Source organism: Mirounga leonina, unplaced genomic scaffold, assembly GCF_011800145.1.
Source record: "Mirounga leonina isolate KUSES-001 unplaced genomic scaffold, KU_Mleo_1.0 Mir_91, whole genome shotgun sequence".
NCBI lineage: Eukaryota > Metazoa > Chordata > Mammalia > Carnivora > Phocidae > Mirounga > Mirounga leonina.
The window spans coordinates 30,847,869-30,874,470 of NW_023270839.1; the positions used below are offsets into that span (position 1 = coordinate 30,847,869).

General features: G+C 36.3%; 1 protein-coding gene across 1 annotated transcript in view; it reads right to left on the reverse strand.

The window, feature by feature from the left end:
* The window catches only part of DNAAF4 (dynein axonemal assembly factor 4), a 65,400-nt gene that overhangs the window by 3,944 nt on the left and 34,854 nt on the right, over positions 1 to 26,602 (reverse strand). The window contains exons 6-9 of the mRNA XM_034994763.1: positions 16,880 to 17,025; positions 15,077 to 15,186; positions 1,200 to 1,353; positions 87 to 192 (exon numbers count right to left, since the gene is read on the reverse strand). Coding sequence (XP_034850654.1) covers positions 87 to 192; positions 1,200 to 1,353; positions 15,077 to 15,186; positions 16,880 to 17,025 — 516 coding nt within the window. The remainder of the gene's footprint in view (positions 1 to 86; positions 193 to 1,199; positions 1,354 to 15,076; positions 15,187 to 16,879; positions 17,026 to 26,602) is intronic.

Here is a 26,602-nt window from a genome sequence, read left to right on the forward strand (position 1 = left end):
CTAAAAAGTTATGATCTTAAATAATCCCAATGATACTTTTTTCAGAGCATAACTTAGAACTTAAAACATTTCTATTAATTTCTTACCTTCTATGTATAATTCTAGTTGACAGAATGCAGTCCCACGTCGTATATATGCCTTCATTCTTCCATTAGCATTATCTGCAACAGGTGGTGTCAATAACTCTAGTGCCTTACAAAATAAGGGAAAGACAATTTCCTAATTTAAACTTGAGCAAAAACATGATAAAAATCTTAACTTTAAAATAAGCCTCAAGCCTCACCCACCAAAATTTTTGACTTAACTGGCACAGAAATTTATCAAATACTTATATTTGTGTTGAACAATTTAAGGATTTGTTCAATTGTTCCTATACAAGATTCATACCCTTTCTCCCAAAGTGATGATTTGGTTTATCATTTGAAACCTCTACAGCTTTATCTTTATTAGCAGGAATGATTAAACAACATTGGAGGTCTTTATATTCAAATTAGGTTATCCCATTCATTCATTCAATAAATATTTGTGCCCAGAATTGTGCTAGTAGAAGGAAAACTGGATCATAAAAATACTGTCAGATCTTTTAATAGCTTAATGAGATCAAAGCATGAGGATCTGGTTATTTCCTTCATATTTTCACAATCTCAAGGAGCCACATAAGAGATTTGCATATGATTTTCCCCCAAAACAGATTTTTCTGACATGGAAAAAAGAGAAAAAACTAGAAGTTTTTTAAGATAGTTTTAAGATAATGACATGACATTAATAATAAAATTAGGATATACTAGGTTACTCTGAAAATTGGGAAATTATAGAGCTATCCTTCTACTAGGCAAGTGGTAGTGATAATAAGAAAAAAACAAGTTTTCTTCCTTCAACCTTTCATTAAGTCTGCAAAACTTTAATAAGATAAAGGGTAAGCACAAACTGACAAGCATTTATTAATTTCCTTGTGAACTTCAACTGATATACCAAGGCAATATAGTGCCTTGAAGTCTCAAAAAAAAATACCAGTTTCTTGTCAATTCAAAAAAATCTTTTTTTCAGTAAAAAAACATAACTAACAAGATGACTCTTAAAATCCTTGCATCTCAATTACATAAACTTAAAAAAAAAAAAGATTAAGGGCAACATTTAAACCAATAAATAAGAGGATAACAACTTTAAAACACCATATATAAATAAATAGAATTATATACCTTAGAAGAATCTTCAATGGCCTTGTGTAAGTTTTTTAGTTTTAGGTGGCAAGCAGCCCGATTCAAATACAATAGTGGAATCTTGTTATTTAGTCTTATGGCTAAATTGTATGCATTAATAGCTGCCAAGTAGTTTTCTTTTGCAAACAATTTGCTAATAAGACAAAAAGAGAAAAGGAAAACAATGTAATACTGAAATAGAAACACAGAAATAATATCTAATGATATTTGGCAGAGGAGATGACTTACCTCCTTTTCTATTCCCTGTACAATGGACTTCGTTCCAAGGCTACACCAGCTTCACCTTTCCTCCATATACATCAGCATGTAATCTGAATGTGACTGACTTCAACCCCACCTCCAAGGGTACCCATCTGTAGTTTAAACCAGTAAGCATATTTCCACCCTCTTGACTACAATGAATGAATTGGGAGAAGCTTATGACCTAAATTGGTCTATTCAGAATGAGGCCTATGACTTTGTTTCCAAAGTTAGAGAATGAAAAATTGGGAAAACTCCTCTTGCTAGATACAAATGAAGAAAGCACACAGCCCAAACTATTAGTGACCATGTTTAACACCATGGGAACAGCCAGCACTAGAATAAAGCTGATACTATGGAATTATGAAAAAAATAAAAAGGCAGACAGAAACCGAGTCCTTAGTGATACAGTTAAGCTGCTATATCAAGCTTACCTGAAATGCAACATACCTTTAGCTTTTTAGTTATATAAGCCAATAAATTGCTTTTAACATACAGCCAGTTTGGGGCGCCTGGGTGGCTCAGTCGTTAAGCGTCTGCCTTCGGCTCAGGTCATGATCCCAGTCCTGGGATCGAGTCCCACATTGGGCTCCCTGCTCTGCGGGAAGCCTGCTTCTCCCTCTCCCACTCCCCCTGCTTGTGTTCCTGCTCTCGCTATCTCTCTCTCTGTCAAATTAATAAATAAAATCTTTAAAAAAAACAAAACAAAACATACAGCCAGTTTAAACTGGGTTTTTTTGGTTACTTGCAAACAAAAGCATCTAATAGATCAAATCTTCCAAAATTCTCTTCAAATAGATGTACATAGTTAAAGGATTTAGTTAAAATGTCAAGTGTTTCTTTATTTTTATGTACAATTCTTAGAATTTTGAAAAATGCATAAACATAAGGAAAATAGAAAATACCAAATATAAGAAGTATCATAAAACACTTTGTATTTACTTCCAGTTGATTGTACTGCATACTGTATAGTTCTAGAACATGATGACATCAGAAGTAAAAGCACCCAGTAAATCATTAGTAAAAGGGAAGATGACACTACTGTGACATCTAACCTAAGCCTGACTCAAGTTTAAAATAACCCGCACAGGGCGCCTGGGTGGCTCAGTTGGTTAAGCGACTGCCTTAGGCTCAGGACATGATCCTGGAGTCCCGGGATCGAGTCCCACATCAGGCTCCCTGCTCAGCAGGGAGTCTGCTTCTCCCTCTGACCCTCCTCCCTCTCATGCTCTCTGTCTCTCATTCTCTCTCTCGCAAATAAATAAAATCTTAAAAAAAAAAAATTAAAATAAATAAATAAATAAAATAAAATAACCCGCACAAACTGGAAAAGCTAATTCTCTGGTAACAGTTTATGTTTCTGAAGTGCCTCATATCAGTTAGGACATTTCTGAATGCAAGTTACAGACAGAATCCCAATTCAAACTGGTTTAAACAAGTAAGGAAATAAATTATCTCACATTTAAAAAGTCCACATTTAAAAAATCCAGACCATGGAAAGCCTCCATGCCCAATGAAATCAGCAGCTTGAGGATGTTATCCTAAGGCCCAAGGTTCCTTTCATTTCTCCATTCTACTGCACTCAGCAGCTACTTCATCCTAGGGCTGGTTTTCCTCATGGGTGTAAGGTGGCTGCATAATTTCAGGTGCCACCTTCAAGCACAATATTCATTAGAAGAAAATGGGACAGTATCTTCTAGCATATGCTCCTTAAGGGCAAGAAAACTCCCCAGAAATCTCCCGGTTCACCTCCTTTCCCATCTCACTGACCAAAAGTACCTACCCTTAAAAAAATATTTTGTCTTAATAAAATCCCCAGTCTCTCTCCCCCCCACATCTCTCTCTCCCCACTTTTACTCCTTAGCACTACATATTGCTGTTTTGGAGCATTTAAAAAAAATTCAACAATATGATCATCTTTTTGTATTAAGAAATATGGAGATATACTATTTTTACAAAGTTTTTGTTGTTGTTGTTGTTATTTTTACAAAGAAGTCTCTAATTTGTGCCAGGATTTCTGAAACCAGTCTCCTCCTACTGATGGACATTTAGAGGTTTTGTTTGCCACTACTTTGCTTTTATAAACAACATTACAATAAATATTTTTGTACATGTAGCTAAAAACAAAACACCACCACAAGTGTGTAATGAAAACAGCAGTGTAATGAAAACAACCCTGATTTGTTGAAGGCGATCAGAATTTATCCTGGGACTTGGGATAGGGTCCCCATCTAAGTCACAAGGGTAAGTGCTACACACCTAAACAAAATAGGGTCTCAGTCAGTAAGGATAAAGGGAGACCATACATTTCAGCTAGATAACAGATAATGTCTACCACAAGCCTTTTTTTTTTTAAATTGTGATAAAATATATGTAACAAAACTCACCATTTTTAACCATTTTTAAATGTATAGTTTAGTGGCATTAAGTACATTTACATTGTTGTGCAACCATCACCAATATCCATTTCCAGAACTTTTTCATCTTCTGAAACTGAAACTCTGTACCCATTAAACATTAACTTCCCATTCCCTCCTATCTTTGGCAACCACCATTCTACTTTCTGTTCTATGAATTTGACTGCTCTAGATACCTCATAGAAGTGGAATCATACAGTGTTTTTCCTTTTGTAACTGGCTTATTTCACTTAGCATAATGTCCTCAAGGCGCATCCATGTTGCAGCATGTAACGACGGTTTCCTCCTTTTAAAGGATGAGTAATACTCTATTGTATGGATATACCACATTTTGTTCACCAAAATACCCATCAATGGGCACCTGGGTTGCTTTCACCTCCTGGCTATTGTGAATAATGCTCCCATGAACATGGGTGTACAAATACCTGTTTGTGTCCCTGCTTTCAATTCTTTTGTGTATATACCCTGAAGTGGGATTGCTGGATCATATGGTAATTCTATTTTTAATTTTTTTAGGAGCCTCCATACTGTGTACCATCTTACATTCCCACCAACAATGTTCAAGGGTTCTAACTGTTCCACATGCTCACCAACACTTGTTATTTCTGGGTTTTTTTTTATAACAGCCATTGTAATGTGTGTAAAGTAATATCCCATTGTGATTTTTATTTGCATTTTCTAAATGATTAGTGATATTCAACATCTTTTCATGTGCTTTTGCCATTTGTATATCTTCTTTGGAGAAATGTCTAAGTCCTTTGCCTACTTTCTATTTTTATTTATTTATTTATTTTCTTTGCCTACTTTTTTAAAAGGTTGTTTTTTATTTATTTATATTTATATTTTTTTATTAAAGATTTTATTTATTTATTCATGAGAGACAGAGGGAGAGAGGCAGAGGCAGAGGGAGAAGCAGGCTCCCCGCAGAGCAGGGAGCCTGATGCGGGACTCGATCCCAGGACCCTGGGATCATGACCTGAGCCGAAGGCAGACGCTTAACCGACTGAGCCACCCAGGCGTCCCAAGGTTGTTTGTTTTTTAGCTGTTGAGTTGCAGAAGTTTTGGGGGTTTTCTTTAAGATTTATTTATTTATTTGAGGGAGGGGACAGAGAGAGACGGAGAGAGTAACCCATGCAGACTCCGCTGAGCACAGAGCTGACGGGGGGCTCGATCTCACAACACTGAGATGAGACCTGAGCTGAAACTAAGAGTGGAATGCTTAATGGACTACACCACCCAGGGGCCCCACAGAAGTTCTTTATATATAGTCTGGATATTAACCCTTTATCAGATATATGATTTGCAAATATTTTCTCCATTCCACAGGTTGTCTTTTCATTCTGTTAATAGTGTCTTTCATGCATAAAAGTTTCTAATTTTGATGCATTTCAATTAACCTATTTTTCTTTTGTTGCCTGTGCTTTAAAAAATTTTTTTTTTTATTTTTAGAGAGAGAAAGAGAGAGAAAGCATGTGAGCAGGGACAGGGGAAGGACAGAGGGAGAGGGAGAGAAAAAAATCTCAAGCATACTCCCTGCCGAGCACAGAGACCCACTCAAGGCTTGATCTCCTGACCCTGAGATCACAACCTGACCCAAAATCAAGAGTCAGACATTTAACCAACTGAGCCACCAGGCACCCTGATGCTTTTGATGTCACATCTAAGAAATACTGCCAAATCCTATGTCATGATGTACTCTGTGTTTTATTCTAAGAATTTCATAGTTTTAGCTCTTATGTTTAGGTCTTTGATATATTTTGAGTTAAATTTTATATAAGATGTTAAGTAAGGGTCCAACTTCATTCTTTTTTATATGAATTTCCAGTTTTCCCATCACCATGTATTAAAAAGACTATCCTTTCTACATTGAATAATTGTTGAAAATCATTTGATCATAGAAGGGAGGGCTATTTCTGGACTACCTATTCCACTGGTCTATATGTCTGTACAAATCTATATTAACATACACATTTGAAGAACAGCTCCATTTTGGGGGCACCTGGGTGGCTCAGTTGGTTAAGTGTCTGTCTCTTGATTTCAGCTCAGGTCAGGATCTCAGGGTTGTGGGATTGAGCCCACATCAGGCTCCACACTGGGCATGGAATCTGCTTCAGATTCTCTTTCCTCTCCCTCAGCCCCTCCTCCCTCTAAAAAAATTAAAAATCAAAAATTTACAAAATTTAAAAATGAAGAACAGTTCCATTTTTCATCTTTTTTTTTTTAAAGATTTTATTTATTTATTTGAGAGAGAGAATGAGAGACAGAGAGCATGAGAGGGAGGAGGGTCAGAGGGAGAAGCAGACTCCCTGCCGAGCAGGAAGCCCGATGCGGGACTCGATCCCGGGACTCCAGGATCATGACCTGAGCCGAAGGCAGTCGCTTAACCAACTGAGCCACCCAGGCGCCCCCCATTTTTCATCTTTAACATTAGTTTTACAATGTAACAGTTTTGTCAGAAAAATTCTCCCAGGTCCTAAGGGAAAAAGAGTTTACAATGAAAATTACTAAAAGAACCTCTGTAGAAGGCATAATAGCAAGAAATATGAAGTATTAAAATATTTTTAATGTTTACATGTACATATTAAATATAAATCCAAATTCTTTTAAGTTCGATGCTACTACAAACATCCAAAAATTTGCCTGATGGCTTTCAGAGTGATTTTGAACTAGGAAATAGCCAAATTTCAAAAGGAAAGGGGAAAAAAAATTAAATCTGTATCTAGAGGGCAGTAACCTTTGCACACCAAATTTAAATAGAGAAGTTAATAACCATGAAGTCTCCCCTAATGTTCCAAATAAGGCAATGTCAATGAAAAGAATTATGCAAAAGTACTCATTAATTCAACACATACTGGGTGCTTATTATACTGTATGTACAGTGAGAACAAAAGAGTCATGGACAATTGCAAACATTCCTGTCATTTTTATGATGACTGACTGGTGTGCCTTCATAAAGAAAGAAACATTCTGATTTGCAATGGCCAAAAGGGCCAAAGATTTTGTACAAGAGTTGAGTGTGGGAGAAGAAACCAGAGGCAGGACTGATAGGAAAGAAGCACTGTGGAGAGCAGTGAAGACAAGGGCAGGAGAAAGCTAGGAGAAATCAGAAGTAGTAGGGCTTAGCCACAGCAATAGGGGCAGGAGCAATACACGATTCCAACAGAAGACAGAATAGCTCTGTTGTGTGGTCAGTAAGAACTGTAAGAGCCACCTGCCCCTGAAAGGACTTTAAAAGTCCTTGTCTCTTTCAGCATCTCATAGAAAACATTCCTGGGTATCTCGAGAGCTTCTAAAGCTGAGTATCAGCATGCCTTAGTGAAGGCACGTCAAGCAGTACAATTTAGCACTCACGATGGAAATGAGAAGAGGAAACTACATACTAAACAAAATGACAAGTTAGGCCATAACAGGTACTGTATTGCAACAGAATATTATGGGCTATAAAATGCATACAAACAAGCAACTGAACAAAATGATAATTACCTCAAAGAAGTCATCTTGGAATATGGATTCTAAACTTCTTTAAGTCAGGCAAAAGGTAGCAGTATAAGAAAAGTGTCTTATCTCCAGAAACAGAGTTTTTAAAATGCAGCAGAGCAAGGCAGATTTGGCAAATCTGTCCTGAAAGTAGGCAGGTGCAAAGGGCTGTTGGGAGATGATTTTCCATGGGAATCTTATGTTCATGCATGTCTTACATCAGATGCATGGTCAGCTTTTAATTGGGACAATCTTTTCAAAGATGTTTGTATAGCACACAGCCTTGGAAAATAGAGATAGTGTCCTCCTCTGGGGCAAAGAACAGATTTATTTACTGTTCAGTATGAAAAAAAGATAGTATCTCCTTGTGGGGCAGAAGTTCGACATGTTTGCTTACAATCCTCTTATAAAAAATTGTGTTCCTTGGGGGCACCTGGGTGGCTCAGTCAGATAAGCATCTGACTCTTGATTTCGGCTCAGGTCATGATCTTGGGGTCCTGGAATTGAGCCCCATGTCGGGCTCCTGCTCAGCGCAGAGTCTCCTTGTCCCTATCCCTCCTGCTCTGCTCTTCCCGCCCTTCCCCATCCCCACTCTCTCTCTCTCTCACACACACACACATACACACTCTAAAATAAGTAAAAGTAAATTAAAAAATGGTGTTCCTTAAATATGGTGTTCTGAGCTGTGGTTCAAACCTGGGCCTGCCTTTGCATTGGCCTTGTGGGACTTGAGGAGCAAAGGGAAACAACATGAAGCTCACACTGCTTGCTGTGCCTTGAATAATAGTCCTTTGTCTCTGACCCATGAGTCTCCTGTCTTCTCCCCTGTATCCATGAAACTGTGGTAGGCTAACCCTTCATAGTTCTTGCCAGGGCATGGACCCAAACCTAAGAACTAGAAAGAAATTCAGTTTGGCAAGTAGAACTGTATACTGTGTTGGGAGGAGATGATCAATAATCAGCATCAAAAAGTCCAACATGAAGTAAAAGGACATCCAGACAGGCAGATAGAATCCAACAGAACATACACAAACAACAAGCAGAAATATAGACAGGCAGACTAGGTTAGTCTGTCAGCAGGGTCTTATAAACAAAGATGGGGTTCAGAAGTAGAATTAGCCTGGTAGCAAAAGGAAAAACAAAAGCAAAACAGATCTCCAATCTTAAAAGGACTGGAGTACTAGGCAGCTACAAAATCTGGCACTTAGGCCAAAAGAATAAAAAGAAAATTCAGGGGGCACCTACGTGGCTCAGTGGGTTAGGCATCTGACTCTTGATTGCAGCTCAGGTCTTGATCAAGACCCATGAGTCATGACGTCATGAGTTCAAGCCCCACATACAAAGAAAAGAAGAGAAGAGAAGAGAAAAGGAAAGAAAAGAAAATTTAAATATAAGAACTAGGGTAGACAATGACTTTATGTAATAATAGCAATATGATGCTGGGAACTAGATTGTAAAATAATATATCCTTAATTCCCTCCTATGTAACATTAGACTGCTGTAGGGAGTGAGGTATGCAGAAGGGATTCAAGTGGCCTTAGGATAGGAAAAGAAGGGATTTAAGTCTGAAGTTAAGACAGAGTCCAAAAAACTTACGCTAAAAATCAAGCACAGAGCAATGTCAGTGACACAGAACAATGGTCCATTTACTTTATATGATTACAGGTGTCTAGAAGGGTAGCTATTAAAGTTATTTACAGATTCTGAGTCATGTAAGCCTGTTAAATAACATCATACCATGCACATATCTAAACTAGAGCATCTAGACTCTGTTTTATGTGAGATATTCTCAGTAAAAAGCTGTTTGGTACATAAGGTTAATTGGAAAAGGTAAAATGCTTTCACGAGCAAATAAAATTACCTAAGCTTACTTATTCTCCCAAAAGGTAGAGATTTGGCATTTAAAACTAAGACACAGCAGTGGAAGGGTAGGCAGAGAAAAATGAAAAAGCTACTGCTCTTTTGAAAGGTTTGCCCACCTCTACCCTTTTGTGAAACAAGTGTCCCATGGGTTTTAGCATAGTAAGAACAGTTGGACTATTTTCACCTGTGTAAATATAGAAGGCTATCATGAAACAAAGCCTCCAGAGATGAAAGTATTTCATCCTTTGGCTTAAGTTCAACACTCTACTTCTGAATCAGTTCTATTATGTCTATTTCTATCCTTTGTACTGCATTACATTGCTAGCAAGGATACAATTCTAACAAGTCTTACCTTTCCTTTTATCTATTTGTACTTGGCACTATGATTAACCGTACTTTGCTCTATTTTTCTGGGTGTTATTAGTTACCAAGTTTTCTTCCATCTCTCCTCATTTTCAACACTCTTTCTCTGGTCCTCTTATTTTACATCTCTTTCTTTTTCTATCTAATTGGAGGTAGTAAGGCAAAATGGTATATAAACAAAAGAGGCTGAAAGTAATGACAATCTACCATGTCTGACTGCTGCAAAGTATACTTTTGCACTAGGGTTGCTGCCAATTTGTTGTTTTTGCCAGCAATTTTATTTCTATGTTTTAATTTTTTTAATTTTTAATTTTATTTTCACACACACACACACACACACACACACTCTTTTGCTGCTCTTAGTCAAAATTCCAACCATGGCTCAAAAATCTTATCTTCCCTTTCTACTCTTTTTTTTTTTTTTTTAAGATTTTATTTATTTATTTGAGAGAGAGCATGAGCACAAGAAGGGGGAGGGGCAGAGGGAGAAGCAGACTCTCTGCTGGGCGAGGAGCCGGATGTGGGGCTCGATCCGAGGCCCCGGGATCATGACCTGAGCCCAAAGGCAGACACTTAACCGACTGAGCCACCCATGTACCCCAGCCCTTTCTACGCTTAAATCCAAATCACATCTTTAGTGTATCAGAAATAAGACCAGACCAACACTGTCTAGGACCTTTAGTCCCAGCATCATAACACCTGTACCAAAGGACTGTCTCACCATTTCAGTCAACCTTGTTACCTTTGAGCACTGATCTAAAAGCACACTTCTCCCTTGTCTTCATGTTTCTGGCCTTTCCTACTCCCATCCCCTTCTACTCCTTTGCATTTTTTTTTTTTTAAGTAATCTTAAAAGCTTTTTAAGTGGCTTAAAAGCCACTGTGGGGCTTGAACTCATGACCCTGAGATCAAGAGTCCCATGCTCTACCGACTGTGCCAGCCAGGTGCTCCTCCTTCATACTTTCTTATTCCTAGTTCTGCCATAATAGACTCCACCTCCCAGTCCTTCCCTATACCCTCAACTTTTCCACAAAATCCTTTCTAAAATAAACCTGGCTCTGCCCTGAGGGCAGTGCTAATCTCTGCCACCCTCCCCACTAAACACCCCTCCACCCAACTCCCCACCTCAGGGATTTGAGGGGGTGGAACTGCAGGAACTGGCATCGTCAGGGCTTGCTTCTGCTAGATCCAAGCTGTAACTCTCTCTTTATATAGAAGGCCTTATCCTTTGGGACTCCTGACATCTTTGCCCTATAGCCATCTAGCCACTGTTGTCTACTGGCTTTTTAAAATCACTCTTCTCATATTCATTAAGGACTTTGAGAAACCTGGTTCCCAGCATCTGTCTCTATCCCAACTTCTGCCATGATTCCAGAAGATTCTACATAAATTCTAAGAAGATTTATGTATATGACCAATTTATCAATTTATTCTTCAAATACCTGGAACTCCTTAACTCAGCATATCTTCCTTTCAACTGTATTTTTGCTACCCACTCCCAGGGTCACACACTGGCCTCCATCTAATTTCTTAATGGCTCCAATTTCTCTCAGTCCACTGGGCCCCTCATGGCATTTCTTCCTTTCTAACTCAGCCTGGACTTCATGGCTAAATATCTGAGCTATTTTTCAATGAGCAATCTGGTCCCTTGCACTACTGGTCTTTTACAGTACTTGTCAGTTAAAAATCCCACTCTGGCCCAAAGATCTATTCTTAAATCCAAAAGACTAAACACTATCAGAGATAAATCACACAGCTGTACGGACATCTCTATAAGTTCATGTTCTCCAACCTGGCAAGGCCAACAGTATTCATTAGTCAATTTCCCTTATCTAGGTCCATATTTGTCTTTACTTGCTTTCCTCCAGTCTCAGAAAATGAAGTATCTCTGTCTATTCCAAGTCAATCTATCAACATTTTCTAGAGCAAAGTAATCAATCCAGCAGGACAGCCCACTCAGCTTTGCTTGCTTCAGCATTCTCAGATTGCAAGGAGGAGCAATTCATAACCAAACCACTTAGACTGCCTTCACAATTGGAATACAAGGACAGAAAGTGGGTTTTATTCATCTGTGAGAAGTATACAGCAGTAGTTAGAATACAAGTTTTTAATCATACTGACCTGGACTTGAATCCTGATTTTACTTATTAACCATCACCTTAGCCATGTTTTCTTAACTTCTAGTCCTGTTTTCCATGCTTGTAAGAAGGGGATAAAAATAATAATATCCAACTAGTCACATTGTTATAGGAATTAAGCGAGCAATTTTGTGTACAGCTGCTAGTTTCTCAAACATTTGCTAAATAGTGCAAAAGTAGTAGGTCCTGCCCAACTACAGTTGTGAGGACTTAATGAGATAGTATAAAACACAAAAGCTCTTGTAAACCATCACAAGCAATGAACATATTAACTGTGATCCTGACAATAGCAGTTTAGAGATAAGCAAATGCAATTAAAGAAATGACAGAATGTTAGAGCTGGGGGGCAGTGCAAGCAGTTGGCCAAGTAGAACGGGTGAAAAAAAAGGGACTTTCATTTAATATGTGCCGTGAAAATTTCTTCCTCCCCAAAAATATTTGTTATTATAAAATTTTAAAATGAATGCAACTTTTAAAAAGAGGAAAAGTGAAATAAAATCAAGACAATCCATCCATTTTTGGCTTTCACCCACTTTTCTCCACTCTGCTCAGAGACATTTCAATCATCTTTCTCTTGTCTCCAAATCTATTCAAATCTTTTATATTCTTAAGGAAACAACACAAAACAAAAACTCTTTAAATTTTCTACCCCATTGGCTTCTGGGAGTATTTTTGTGTACTCCTTTCTTTTGCAAGACCTTTAAATGTTGATAGGTCACGGAGTGTTATCCTCAGGCCACTACTCTCCTGGTCTACACGCTCTGCGGATATCTCAGTTACTTTTTTACTTTTATAAATTTAACTACAATATAAATGCTGATAACCTCCAAATCTATTTCTATAGTGCTGGCTTCTCCTCTGGGTTCAAACTTGCTGGACAGTGTCCAGAGACATATTCAACTCAACATATTAAAAACTGAACTTAACCTCCATTCTCTCCTGACTGGCCCCTCATCTTGTATTCTCTAATTTAGCTGGTGGCATCACGCAATCAATCATTCAAACTAGAAACTGGGAACTCCTTCCTCTTACTCCCCAAAAATCAATCAAGAAGTTCTGCCTATTTTACCTCTTAAATATTTCTCATGTTTCCCTCCCCTCCACCCCTGCAACAACACCTAAAACAAGGCCAGTTCAAGGCCTTTGTCATGTTTTCTGCAACACATTCTTCCCCTCACCTTACAGAATAAAATCTAAAAAAATGCAGGCGCCCCAAAAAAACACAGATTCTTAAATAGAATGAGTAAACTGGTAGCTGCCAGAGGGAAGGTGGGCAGGGGGGTGGGTGAAATAGGTGAAGGTGATTAAAAATAAACTTATCATCATGAGCACTGAGTAACATAGAAATGTTGAATAGTTATATTGTACACCTGACACTAATATAACACTGTATGTTAATTATGCTTGAATTAAAAAATAAGTTAAAAAAAAAATCTTAACCAAGCATACGTGGCCCCTGATGATTTTTCTAAGTTCATTTGTCATTACTCGTAGCCTCAAATTTTATGTTTTAGCAAAAAATAAACCACACATAGTTCCTGACCTATATATCACACTATTTCTTGTCTCTTGAGCTTTTGTTCATATTGTCTCCACTACTTGAAATGAATGCCTTTCTTTCCCCTTTCTCTTAAAATTCCTACTTATCATTAAGAGGAGCTCAGGGGCTACATTCTCTATGAAGCTTTTTCTGAACCTACCTTCCTCCCTTTAAAGGTAGGTGCCCCTCTTCTGTATTCTCATTTTACCTTGTTCTTTTCTATGTATTGTACTTCCCACACAGTATTATAACTATTTGTATATGTCTGTCTCCTCCACTGATCTTTGTAGCTCAGAGCCTAGCCTATAGTCTGGTAAATAGCAAGCAATCAATAGATGTTTGTTTATTTAATGGTTGAATAAATGGAGAGGAAGGGAGGGAAGGAGCAAGGGAGAGAGGGAAGGGAAGAAAGAGGAGGAAGGATCATGTAGGGCTTTAATGTTGGAAGTAAGAGAAACCAACTTGTCAGCCCCAGGCCTCTGACCTTCAGAAAAACTGTCACTTCAGCTCAACCCCACATATCAATCCGTGGTGTAACAGACAGGAGAAAAGACCAAGAAAGAACACAGGAAAGATAAGAAAAGAAAAATATAGACATGTGGTAGACAGGTAATGGAAACCTTCCACCCCCCAAAAGATGTCCATATCCTAATCCTCAGAACCTATGACATGGCAGGAAGGATTCCACAGATGTGCCTAAATTAAGGTTTTGAGGTAAGAGATTATGCAAATGAGACTAATGTAATCACAAGAATCCTTCTAAAAGAAAGAGGGAAGCAGAAGAGTCAGAGTCAGAGAAGGAGATGGGATTATGGAAGCAGAGGTTAGAGAGATGCAATTGCTGGCTGGAGGCCACAAGCCAAGGAATATAGGCAGCCTAAAAACTAGAAAATGAAAGGAAATAGATTCTTCCCTACAGGCTATAGAAGGAACACAACTGATACCTTGATTTTAGCCCAGTGAAACCCATTTTGAACTTCTGACTTCTAAAACTGTCAGATAGTAAATCTGTGATATTTTAAGCCACTAAGTTTATGGTAGATTTTTATGGCAACAATAGAAAAATAATATACAATGTTATATAATGAAATATAATAAGTAACATCTACAACTGCCTCAAAATATGAATTCAAATTTCCATTCATAATGTATCAAAATTCACTGTTTTTGATAATTTTATAAAAATATTCACACACAGAGCAACATGTAAATAAATGAAAGGATTTCCTGGATATAAAATGATAATTTATAAGATAATTTGGTAATCTTTTAAAGATGGAGATGAATAATCAAAGAAACTCTAGCTCCTAAAAAACACATTTTTTTTTTTTTAAGAGAGGGAGTTTTTTTTAAGGGGGGTCAGAGGGAGAGGGAGAAAGAGAATCTTAAGCATACTTCACGGTGAGGAGCCCGACACAGGGCTTGATCTCAAAGCCCTGAGATCACGAGCTGAGCCGAAATCAAGAGTCGGACACTCAACTGACTGAGCCACCCAGGCGCCCCTAAAAAACACATTTCTAAGGGAGATATTAGGAAGAACTTATGCTAAATGTAAGGGATTTTAATAAGTAACCCAAAAGATGCCATATATTTCATTTCTGTGACATTTAAATATAAAAACAAATAAAAATAAGAGCCTTGTTATATGATCTGACTTTTTAAATAAGGAAGCCCTGCCTACCTAATTTGCTTATTTGCATTATCTTTCCCCAACAACATACACACAAGCACATACGTCAAGATATCTTGAAGATGTAGTAAGTACTAATGTATACCTAATTTATTATAAATCTCATAGCCAGAGTTCAAACAACTTACTTCCCTTTGTCCTTCAGCCATTCTGGGTTCTTTTCTTCTTCTTTTAAATCAGAAAGTTCAGGAATATCAGTATTCAGTGCTCTTCGTGCCTCTGCTTGTTTGTGTAACCACTGAAATCAGAGAATGAAATCTAATGAAGGACACAAAAGTCTTATTTTTATTAACAGCTACTTTGAGATTTCTCAGCTTCTACCATAAGATGGAAATACCATTTGTTATGGACTGAAACTTTGTGTCTCAAAATTCATATGATGAAGCCCTTAATCCCCATGTAATGGTATTTGGAAGTAGGACTTTTGGGAGGTAATTAGATTTAGATGAGGCCATGAGGGTGGGGACCCATGATGAGATTAGTGTCCTTCTAAGAAGAGGAAGAGACCAGAGCACAGCTCTCCTTCCAACACTCCCTGTATCCTGATCTTGGACTTTCCAGCCTCCAGAACTTTGAGAAATGTCTGTTGTTTAAGCCACCCAGTCTAGGGTATTTTGTTATAGCAGCCTCAGTAGACTAATATACTATTTGATAATGTGATTTTAAACTTCCAGTTTTTATCCTTTTCAGTTTAACATTACTAGCTGGTAAAGATCAAATTTATAAAAATTTCTAGTCCAAATTTCATAGAAATTTCTGGGAGTTCATGTGATTATTATTTTACTTTTCTTGCTTATATTTGTTTTTCTAAAATGAAAAAATATAAATGACTTTTAAATAATTATAATTCTATAATTCTAGAGATAATTTTACAAATAATAAAATTTAGAATATATTGTTTAATAATAAGAAAATAGTTAATACTTTTTTAAGATTTTATTTATTTGAGAGAGAGTGAGAGAAGGAGAGATTATTGAGGGAGAGAGAGAACCAGACTCCCTGCTGAGCAGAGAACCTTATTCGGGGCTCAATCCCAGGACCCTGAGATCATGACCTGACCCGAAGGCAGATGCTTAACGAACTGAGCCACCAAGGTGCCCCCAAAATAGTTAATATTTATAAATTGTCATCATGTCTTAAGGATCTTCGATTACTTCCACAACTTTTCTTTCCTTTTTTTTTCTTTTTAAGATTTATTTATTTATTTGACAGAGAGAGAGAGCACAAGCAGGGGAAGCAGCAGAGGCAGAGGGAGAAGCAGGCTCGCCGCTGAGCAGGGAGCCCGATGCGGGGCTCGATCCCAGGACCCTGGGATCATGACCTGAGCTGAAGGCAGATGCTTCACCGACTGAGCCACCCAGGCGCCCCACTTCCACAGCTTTTCAATTGTGAGAGGCAACAATTAATATCTTGTAGTAAAAAAAATGCAGTTCTTAGTGCCTATATAAGTAAAGATACAACATTCAAAATCCCAGGGCCCAGGAATTTATAAATGAATGAGAGATATTCTAGAATGTCACAATAGAAATACTGGATGATAATAATAATTAGTTGTAATAATATATTAACAATAAATGTCCAAATCTGTCACCAAACACATATTGATCCCTTACCAAAACACAAGTTTACAAATCTAATATAGCAAATGATGCATTTGATAAAATAAGTGGCAAATGTAACAATTTATCTCCTGGAATAAGTAATAATACTGCCTACTAAATCAGGGTTCTCTCATCAGTGTTCTGGAGACAAAAAAAATTCTGCAAAATATATTTTTCTCAAAAAGACATACTAAAATCTATTCAAGAAGTACTATCTTAAGTGTAATGAATACTTAAGAAATTCAAAACTCAGTATTAGTTTTAATAGATGAAATAAATAATAAAGTATTTTCATTTGTGATCATTGTAACTAACAGCAAGTATACCTACCTCCTCTTCTTCTGCTACTTGTGATTCTCGGAGAGCAGTTGGAAATACTCGAGGGGTAAAGTTGATTTTAATACTGCCAACAGAGCGAGGAGCAGGAATACTGTCTTCCTTTAACTTCTCCAAAAATATATTTTCTGAATTTCTTCCTTGAAAAGCAATATTAGCAAGTGAGTTATCTTTCTCTCATTTTCTAGATAACAATCAAACTGACTTTTAAAGTAATTACACATCAAAGCTACCTCTAAAATCCTATACAAATAAACCAAAGATAACTTCTGCTAGAAGGAATATAAAATCCATCATTGAAAGTGTGGCAGCTAGTTATTTCTTCTTTAATCAAAGACCCCAGCTACTTTTCTATGATTCTCTTTGTTAAAACACAGTGTTTAATTTACATTCACTCTAGTGAAGGGCACTCTGAGCAACTCTACATCCACTTTATTTTTTTTTTTAAGATTTTATTTATTTATTTGACAGACAGAGAGAGAGAGCAAGAGCAGGAACACAAGCAAGGAGAGTGCGAGAAGGAGAAGCAGGCTTCCTGCGGAGCAGGGAGCCCGATGCGGGGCTTGATCCCAGGACCCTGGGATCATGACCAGAGCCGAAGGCAGACGGCTTAATGACTGAGCCACCCAGGTGCCCCTCTACATCCACTTTAGAAAGCCATCACTACCAATACTACCTCTATTTCCTTTAAGCTCCTACAGCAATATCTTCTATAAGCTTCCTTGTGATGGTATAAAAATTTTTCAGCCATCAGAGATAGCTAATGAGAATAGGCAAAGAGTAATAATGAAAAGCTATACATTTTTAGAAAGATAGTCTGATGTAATAATGGTTAAGCCAATATAAGAGGAGAAATTAATCTGTGTTAGAATATAAACTATATGAATAAAAGGAAGGAAAGGTAAGTTTAAAAAATGCAAAAGTACAAAAAATATGATACACAGATTTAAAAGGCAATATCAAAACTTTTTTTTTTTTTAAAGAATTTTATTTATTTATTTGACAGAGAGAGAGAGACAGCGAGAGAGGGAACACAAGCAAGGGGAGTGTGAGAGGGAGAAGCAGGCTTCCCGTGGGGCGAGGAGCCTGATGCGGGGCTCGATCCCAGGACCCTGGGATCATGACCTGAGCCGGAGGCAGACGCTTAACGACTGAGCCACCCAGGTGCCCCCAATATCAAAACTTTTAAGAAAAATAGATTTTCCACAAATACAAAGAGTAATATCCTTGATATAAAATGAATGCACACAAATAAGAAAAAAACTTCTAAATTAAAAAATTTGAAAATGGCCTACATTGACATTTCCAAGAGAGGGAAGAGGGGGACAAGGAGGAAAAAATAAGGGCTCAAACAAACAAGAAAATTTGAGTGCAAATTTTCTAGATGTCTGTGGTTGAGACATCTATCTTCCAATATTCTATCCATTCTCCCCTATTCCTTTTAGGGATATAATTTTAGTTCTAAGCTGGGCATATGACTGTGTCAGGCTAGAATCTATATAACCCAGCCTCCCTTGAGATTAGATGTGATTATATGCCAAATCTGAGACAACAAAATGTGAATAGAAGTGATGTATACAATGGATCATTTTATAGGTACATCTGCTTTCTGTGGACTCCTCTTTCCTCCTTCCCACAGGCTAAAACACAATGCCAACCTCTGCATCCAGAGATGGAAGCCAAATGATGTAATGACAGAGATGGTCCTGCCTGCCTGGATGGCCTTGTGGAACAAAGTCACCTATCAGGCCTACATTGATCACTGTCACATAACAAGTATTGGATTATGGAGAACTAAATTTCTGTCTTATTTGATCTGTAATTTTGGTCTCCTTATTATAACAATTAGCTTTAACCTACCAAATAAAATGTTCCAAGAATTTTATATCCAAGTAAATTGTTGTTTACTTATAAAGGCAAAAGACATTCCTAGATATCTAAGAACTAAGTAAATATACTACCTAGCCATCTTTTCCAAATAAATTAATCAAAGAAATGTTCCAGAACATGGAGAAATGAAATTAAGAACCCAAGAGTGGAGAATTTAAGGGTAAAAATGAAAAGAATTGGTTTTCTACACAGTGGAGAACACACTAAAAATGTGAATAAGATTCTTAAATGTTAGTATAACAGAAGGAAAACAATAAAAAGTAAAAATGAAGTATATAACTTCAAATTATTATACTAATGATTACTAGGATATAGAACATGAAGGGAATAAGCACTATTTTCCATAATGAGAAATTAAAAATTTATTTTCTTGGGCGCCTGGGTGGCTCAGTCGGTTAAGCGTCTGCCTTTGGCTCAGGTCATGACCTCAGGGTCCTGGGATCAAGTCCTGCGCTGGGCTCCCTGCTCAGGGTGGAGTCTGCTTCTCCCCTCACTCTCCCTCTCTCTCTCTCTCTCAAATAAATAAATAAAATCTTTAAAAAATTTTTATTTTATCAATTTTGCTAAAATAAGTAAACATCTTTAAATATTCATGAAAACATTAATGTGACCATTAGTTACATTAAAAATAGGCTATTTAGCTTCCAAACTCTTACTGTAAAGTAAGACAAGTAGTAAAACATAAAATAAAAAGAAATTAGCTTTCTGTCTCTAGAAGCATAAGGTTAAAGTTTTTAAAACTTTTTACAAACAATGTCCAGCTAAAATGCTATAAACACATAAAATGCTTGATAAAAATATAACAAATAAATAAAGGTTCAAATATACAGTTTAGTTTAAAAAGTAAGCATAGAAAAAGTCTTATCAGTGATTTACAGTTGGGGTAATCCAAAAGCTGACAAAGAGCTGTTTAGAAAGATATTTATATCTATATCTGAAATACATATATAAAGGCTAAAGGCTGGAAATTTAATGCTGATATAGTTACAGAGGTGGGAAGCTGGAAATGAAACTAGAAGCTTAGAAGGGCTGCTCTCTTAGTGAAAAGAACATTTATAAAATCACTGTCCACTGGTCCAGGAAAGTGAAGCCTATTCTTCCTGGGGTTTTGGACAGGAGGAGAAAAAAATATCTCTTGTGAGAAATCAAAACTCTAGGTATCCCTTGTGAGCAATTCTTACTTCCACAAACCAGAACACCTGAGATTTTTTTATATGCACCCATAAAAAAAAAAATCCTTGCTGAAAATGAACACACAATCAATAACGACAAATCACATGAGAAAATAATCCAGTATAAAGGACAGTTAGCAGACACAACAAACAGGAGGTATGGCTTCTTATAGAACAATCTGAAAGAGATTAAAATAATTTTAAACATGTTTATTAAGAGCAAAGACAAGATAAATCCATAATGAAAAATGAAGAAACTAATGACAAAAGAATGAACAACAACAACAGAAAAAACAAATGGAACTTCGAAAATGAAAAAATACTGCCACTGAAATTTAAAAGGATAAGTTTAACAGCAAACTAGAAGAGATCTGAGGATAATATATAGAATGTGGTCAAGAAATATAGAGAAAAGAGGAAGGTGATATTTCAAGACAATAGCTTAAAGGTCCACAGAACTTTACTGAAGACATAAGTTCTTTGAATAAAAGTATATTCCAAGTTCTGATATTATGAAACAAATAAGTATAAAACTTCATAGAGACTAATAAAATCAAAGTACATTAAAGTGAAGAATTTTAAAGTAACCAGAGACAAAGAATGGATTACCTTATAAAGTTTCAATAGTTAGATCAAGAGCAGACTTCTCAGCAACATTAGAGGGCAAAAGGCAATAGAAAAATATCTTCAAATTACTGATGGAAAATAACTATCAATGTGGAATTCTACAACCAGCCAAACCATCCTTCAACAAGTATAATATAAAGATAATAACTGAACTTAACACCCACAAATCTTCATTAAAGAACTACTAAAGGATTTACTTGTAAAGGGAAGGCAATTTAACCCACAAAGAAGTGAAACATAACAAGCAAAGACAAATTAAAAATCAGTAAATATACATCAATCTAAATAGTAATGACTATATAGTGGGAAAAAAGCCCATACTAACAGTGATGCCTAAATTTAGGGATTTAAAAATAAAATGAAGTCAACTGATCTCCTTTCCCACCAATAAAGTGGACTAAAATGTTTAGACAATTTCATAGAAGATGGGTATCGCTGGAACTTATGTACTAAATTTCCTTGTAATATTTATAAGAATGATAGAGATTAACCTTAATGTTTAATATGCATGTTAAAATATAGTAATTAGAATTATATCTATGTACCAAAACAGATGCAAAAAATTTAACTTTAATCAAAGAACAAAAATAGAATACAGACTTTTCAAATTAGTAGAAAGAAAATAATCAAGAACATTTTTTAAATCCAAGGCAGAAAAATAGAAAAAAGAACCAAAAAGAAAGTCTAGTAAATATAAATCACAAAGTAAGATAGTAGAAGAAAATCTTAAGACATCAGGATACATTTTATTTATAATAATAAATCTAAGTGGCCCATAGCTTATTAAAAGAATAAAATAAGCACAAATACACCCCATAAACCACAATCTATAAACACACCTGTAACATAATGATACAGGAAATTTTAAATATGAGAACATTTCCATTTTATACATTTGGAAACTAAAACAAAACAAAATGAAACAAAAAATCAAACCAAAACAAAAAACCCACAAAAAACAAACAAAAAACTCTCTAGTAATTCAAGGGCCAAAGGAAAAAATGATGATGAGTTACAAAATATTTGCAGCTAAACAACAACAAAAACACAAGATTCCAAGACTTGTGAATGTATTAACATAGTATTTAAGAGAAAAAAATTTAACATGCATTTATTAAAATATTTCAAAATTAATGAAAACAAGTCGGACAAAGAACAGAGAAAACCTAAAGAAACTAAAAGAAGCAAAATAAAAATAAACACAGTAATTAATGGAATAGAAAACAAAGAAACAATAAAAAGTATCAACAAAACGAAAAATTGCTTTTCGGAACAGATTTACAAAATGCTACAATACTTGATCAAGGAAAAACAAAATAGTATTAGGAATAAAGAAATAATGATAGAAGCAAATAAGAGAAACTTTATGCCAATAAATTTGAAAAGATGATATGCACAATTTCCTATAAAATAAATTACCAAAATGGACTTGAAAAAATAGAGCACCTGAATAACCAGAAACTAAATGTACTTCTATAAAATGCTCCATGCCTAGACATATTAGGGGTAGTTTTACTAAACCTTCAAACACCAGATATTTCATAGCAAACTAAATTGTTTTTGAAGAATAGAAAAAGAAAACAGGTACAATTTCCAGCATACCTGAGCAGTAAATATTGTAAGACTTTGCATGTCTGAAAAGTCCTTTTTCTTGCCTCACACTTGATTAATAAGCTGGGTATAGAATTTCACACTGAAAATTATTTTCACTCAGAATTTTGAAGGCACTGATTCATGTTTCAGGATTCCAGTGCTGAGGTTAAGAGAACAAATACTAACATTCCCAGTCCTTTGTGCATGATCTGTTTCTCTTCTCTGGAAGCTTTCAGGATCTCTGCCTAAAGTGTGCTGAGGGGTGCCTGAGTGGCTCAGTCAGTTAAGCATCCAACTCTTGATTTTGGCTCAGGTCATGATCTCAGCTGTTGTGAGATCGAGCCTCACAAGAGTCTCTGAGCTGGGTGTGGAGCCTGCTTAAGATTCTCCCTCTCCCTCTGCCCCACCCCCTGGTTCATGTACTCTTGTTTTCTCTCTCTAAAAAAGAAAAAGAAAAAACATCAAGTGTGCTGAAATTTCATGTGCTTTGGCATGAATATTATAAAATCTGCCGTGCTGGACCTGATAGACTCTTTCAATGTGGAAATTCATTTAAGTTTTCAGAAGTTTTGCAACATTAAAAATATTATTTCCTCTATTCTGTCTCTCCCTCTCTCTTTCTTATACCCCTATTATTTGAATGTTGAACATCCTGGATGGATACTCTGATTGTTTTATCTTTTCTATTTTAAATCTCTTTGTCCTTTTGTTCTACTTTCTGAAAAACTTAGAAACTATATTCCAAACATTTGATTAAAGTTTTAATTTTTATCACATTTTAAATTTCCAAATTGTTTTATTCTGTTAATATTCCTTACTATAGCCTCTTGTTCTTATTTAATGATTAAAATATGTCTTCATCTCTCTGAAGACATTAGTTATAATTAAGTTTTCTTCTGTTCCTTTCATTACTTGGTTGTTTCAAGTTATATTTTTCTGTATCTTGTCTATCTCCTCCTATTAAAGTATAAAAATTCTGACTGAAGTTCTGTGTACATGAATCTGAAATCTGTTGACTAGTAAGCTTCAGCAGGGAGAACTAGCTGGGCCATTACAAATGTCAGGATTTTTTCATCCTACACTCATAAGCTTCCCTATAGAAGAATTCTCTAATCTGCATCCCAGGTGCACTGGGTTTGTGCATGCATATGTGCATGACCTAAGGGGAGAGGAGTGCTGGAGGGGATCCCTTGAACTGGTATTTAGATTTACACAATGCTGACTTTCACTCCATCTCTGTATTTTCAGAGCAGAATCTCACTCAGTCTTCAACTCTGCAGAAAGTAAACCCCCAATCTTCTGTCATGATCTGGAGATCTGGTTGTGAAACTCTATTTACACACTTTCAACCAATCCCCCCCCTTTTTTTTTCTTCCAGACTTATATTTGCCTCTACCTTTAGGAGTACCTGGTTCTTCCAAGTTGAAAAGGGACAAATTCACGTGGCCTAAAGTTTCATCTCTCCCTCTACAATGCTTTTAGTAGCTTAGCAGGCAAATCAAAACTACTTCAACAGAAGAACAGGCTGGTACCAGTAACTGAACTCTTTCTAACAAGATAAGGAAGTCCCCATAGTTAATTAATTAGATGTTCAATGATTCCTCTTTCCCAGTCTCCTATAAATATACACAATACTACAAGGACCAGGATCCTCAAAGGAGGCTTTACTATGGCTGGCCTTAAGCATAACTACGGAATAACAAGAACCTGAAGAATTTATGTGCATTTTGGTGTTTTCTGCCTAAAAGTATTCCCAATAAACTTTATTCAATTTTACAAAGAAATAATTCATGTACAATAAAATGTACTCAGGGGTGCCTGGATGCCTCAGTTGGTTAGACATCCAACTCTTGGTTTCCACTCAGGTCATAATCTCAGGGTCATGAGATAAAGTCTCATGTTGGGCTCTGTACTCAGCAGGGAGTCTGCCTGAGATCTTCTTCCTCTCCCTCTCTGCCCCTCCCCCAGCACTCCCACATGTGCGTGTGTTTGTGCTCTCTCTCTCTCAAATAAATCTTTAAAAAAACTAAACTGTACACATTTTAAAGTACATTAATTCATTGAGTCCTGACAGATGCATGCACCCATGAAATCATAATCATAATGAAAACAGAAAATTTCTATCACTTCTAAGAGTCCCCTATAGCCACTTGAAGTTCATCCTTTTACCTCTGGCCCCAGATAAGCACTGATGCACTCTCAGTCATTGTAAAATGGTTAGTATTTTCTCTAATTTCATGCAGGATGGACTGTTGTGGTCTCTTTTATTGCAGAGTAATATTTCACTTTATGAATGTATGAGAATTTGTTTATTCACTCCTCTAGTGATGGGCATCATTTCCAGTTATTCACCATTGTGAATAAAGTTGCCATAAATATTTGAATACAAGTCTTCAGGTGAATACATCTCTCTTGTGTAAATACTGAAGACAAAAATGACTGAGTTATACGATAAATGTATACTTAACTTTTAAGGAAAGAGCCAAATGCTCTTCTAGTATTGTGCCATTTTACATTTCTACCACCAGTGTACAAGAGCTCTAGTTGCAGCATATCCTCAACCACACTTGTGTTGATGGTCTTTAGTTTTCTGTTTTAGTCATTTTATTTTTTTTTAAGGATTTTACTTATTTATTTGTCAGAGAGAGAGAGAGCACAAGCAAAGTGAGCAGCAGGCAGAGGGAGAAGCAGGCTCCCAACTGAGCAAGGAGCCCGATCCGGGACTTGACCCTGGGACCCTGGATCATGACCTGGGCCGAAGGCAGACGCTTAATTGACTGAGCCATCCAGGCATCCAGTTTTAGTCATTTTAAAGCATATGTACTATGTACTGTATCTCACTGTGGTTTTAATTTGCATTTCCCTACTAACGAATAATGTTGAACATCTTCTCATGTGCCTAGTGGCCATTCGTGTCTTCCTCTGTGACAAGTCCATTCAAATCTTTCATCCAATTGTTTATTGGATTGTCTTCTTACGTATGTATTATGTACACAGTGAGGCAAGAGTCTACCTTTATTTGTTTCCATAAATATATCCAGATCTGTTCCAGACGTTCCTTTCCCCATTGAATTGCCTTGTTACCTTTCATTAAAATCACTAAACCATACTTGTGTAGATCCATTTCTAGTCCCTGTACTCTGTTGTTTTGAACTTAAGGTTTGTCCTTTCACCAATTCCATCTTGTCTTTATTACGGTAGCTTGATGCTAAGTCTTCAAATCAGATAGTATGAGTCTTACATCTTTGCTCTTATTTTTAAAAGTTCCTTTGGCTATCCTAGGTCATTCACATTCTCATATAAATTTTAGAACCAACTTGTCAATTTATACAAAAAGCTTACCAGGATTTCTAATGGAATTGCACTGAATCGATAGATTAATTTAAGAACTAACATCCTATCAAGGAGGTGGGGGACATCGGAGGGGGAGAAGAACCATGAGAGACTATGGACCCTGAGAAACAGAGTTCTAGAGGGGAGGGGGGTGGGGGGATGGGTTAGCCTGGTGATGGGTATTAAAGAGGGCACGTACTAAATGGAGCACTGTTTATATGCAAACAATGAATCATGGAACACCACATCAAAAACTAATGATGTAATGGATGGTGATTAACATAACACAATAAAATAAAAAAAAAAAAAGAACTAACCTCCTATCAATATTGAGATTTCCAACTCAGGAACATGTTATATCACTGCATTTATTTAAGACTTTAAAATATCTCTCAGCAATTTTTCTATAGTTTTCAGTGATGTGGTCTTACATATCTTTTGTTAAATTTATTCCTAAATATTTTCTCTTTTAGTGCTATTACAAATAAATTAAAATTTAATTTTCCAATTGTTTGCTGCTGGTAAATAAAATTTTAAGTGACTTTTATAATCTTTATGAGACCTTGCTCAATTCAGTTATTAGTTCTAGCAGTTATTTTTCAGATTTCTTAGGGATTTCCACATACACAATCATGTCATCTACAAATACAGCTTTACTTCTTCCTGTCGAATCTTTATGCCTCTCATTTCTTCTTCTTGTCTTAATGTAATGGTTAGGGCCTCCAGTATAATGTTGAACTGAAACAGTGAAAGTGAAATACTTGCCTACCTCCTGGAGATACAGGGCAAGGCAAAGCATTCATCAACTGACCAATAAATATGAAGCTTACTACACATTTTTTTGTAGAAGGACCTCATCAGAATAAGAAAGTACCTTTCTATTCCTAATTTGTTGAGAAATTATTTTTATAAATGGGTGTTGGGTTTTATCAAATACCTTCTGCAATAGTGAAATGATCATATGTTTTTTCCTTTATTCTGTTAGTACAGTTAATTACATTGAATGATTTTCAAATGCTAAACCAACCTTGCATTCCATTATCCATTTTTAGCAGTCAAAAATTCTCTAGGCTGTGTGAAGAGAAAGTATGACTATAGTTGT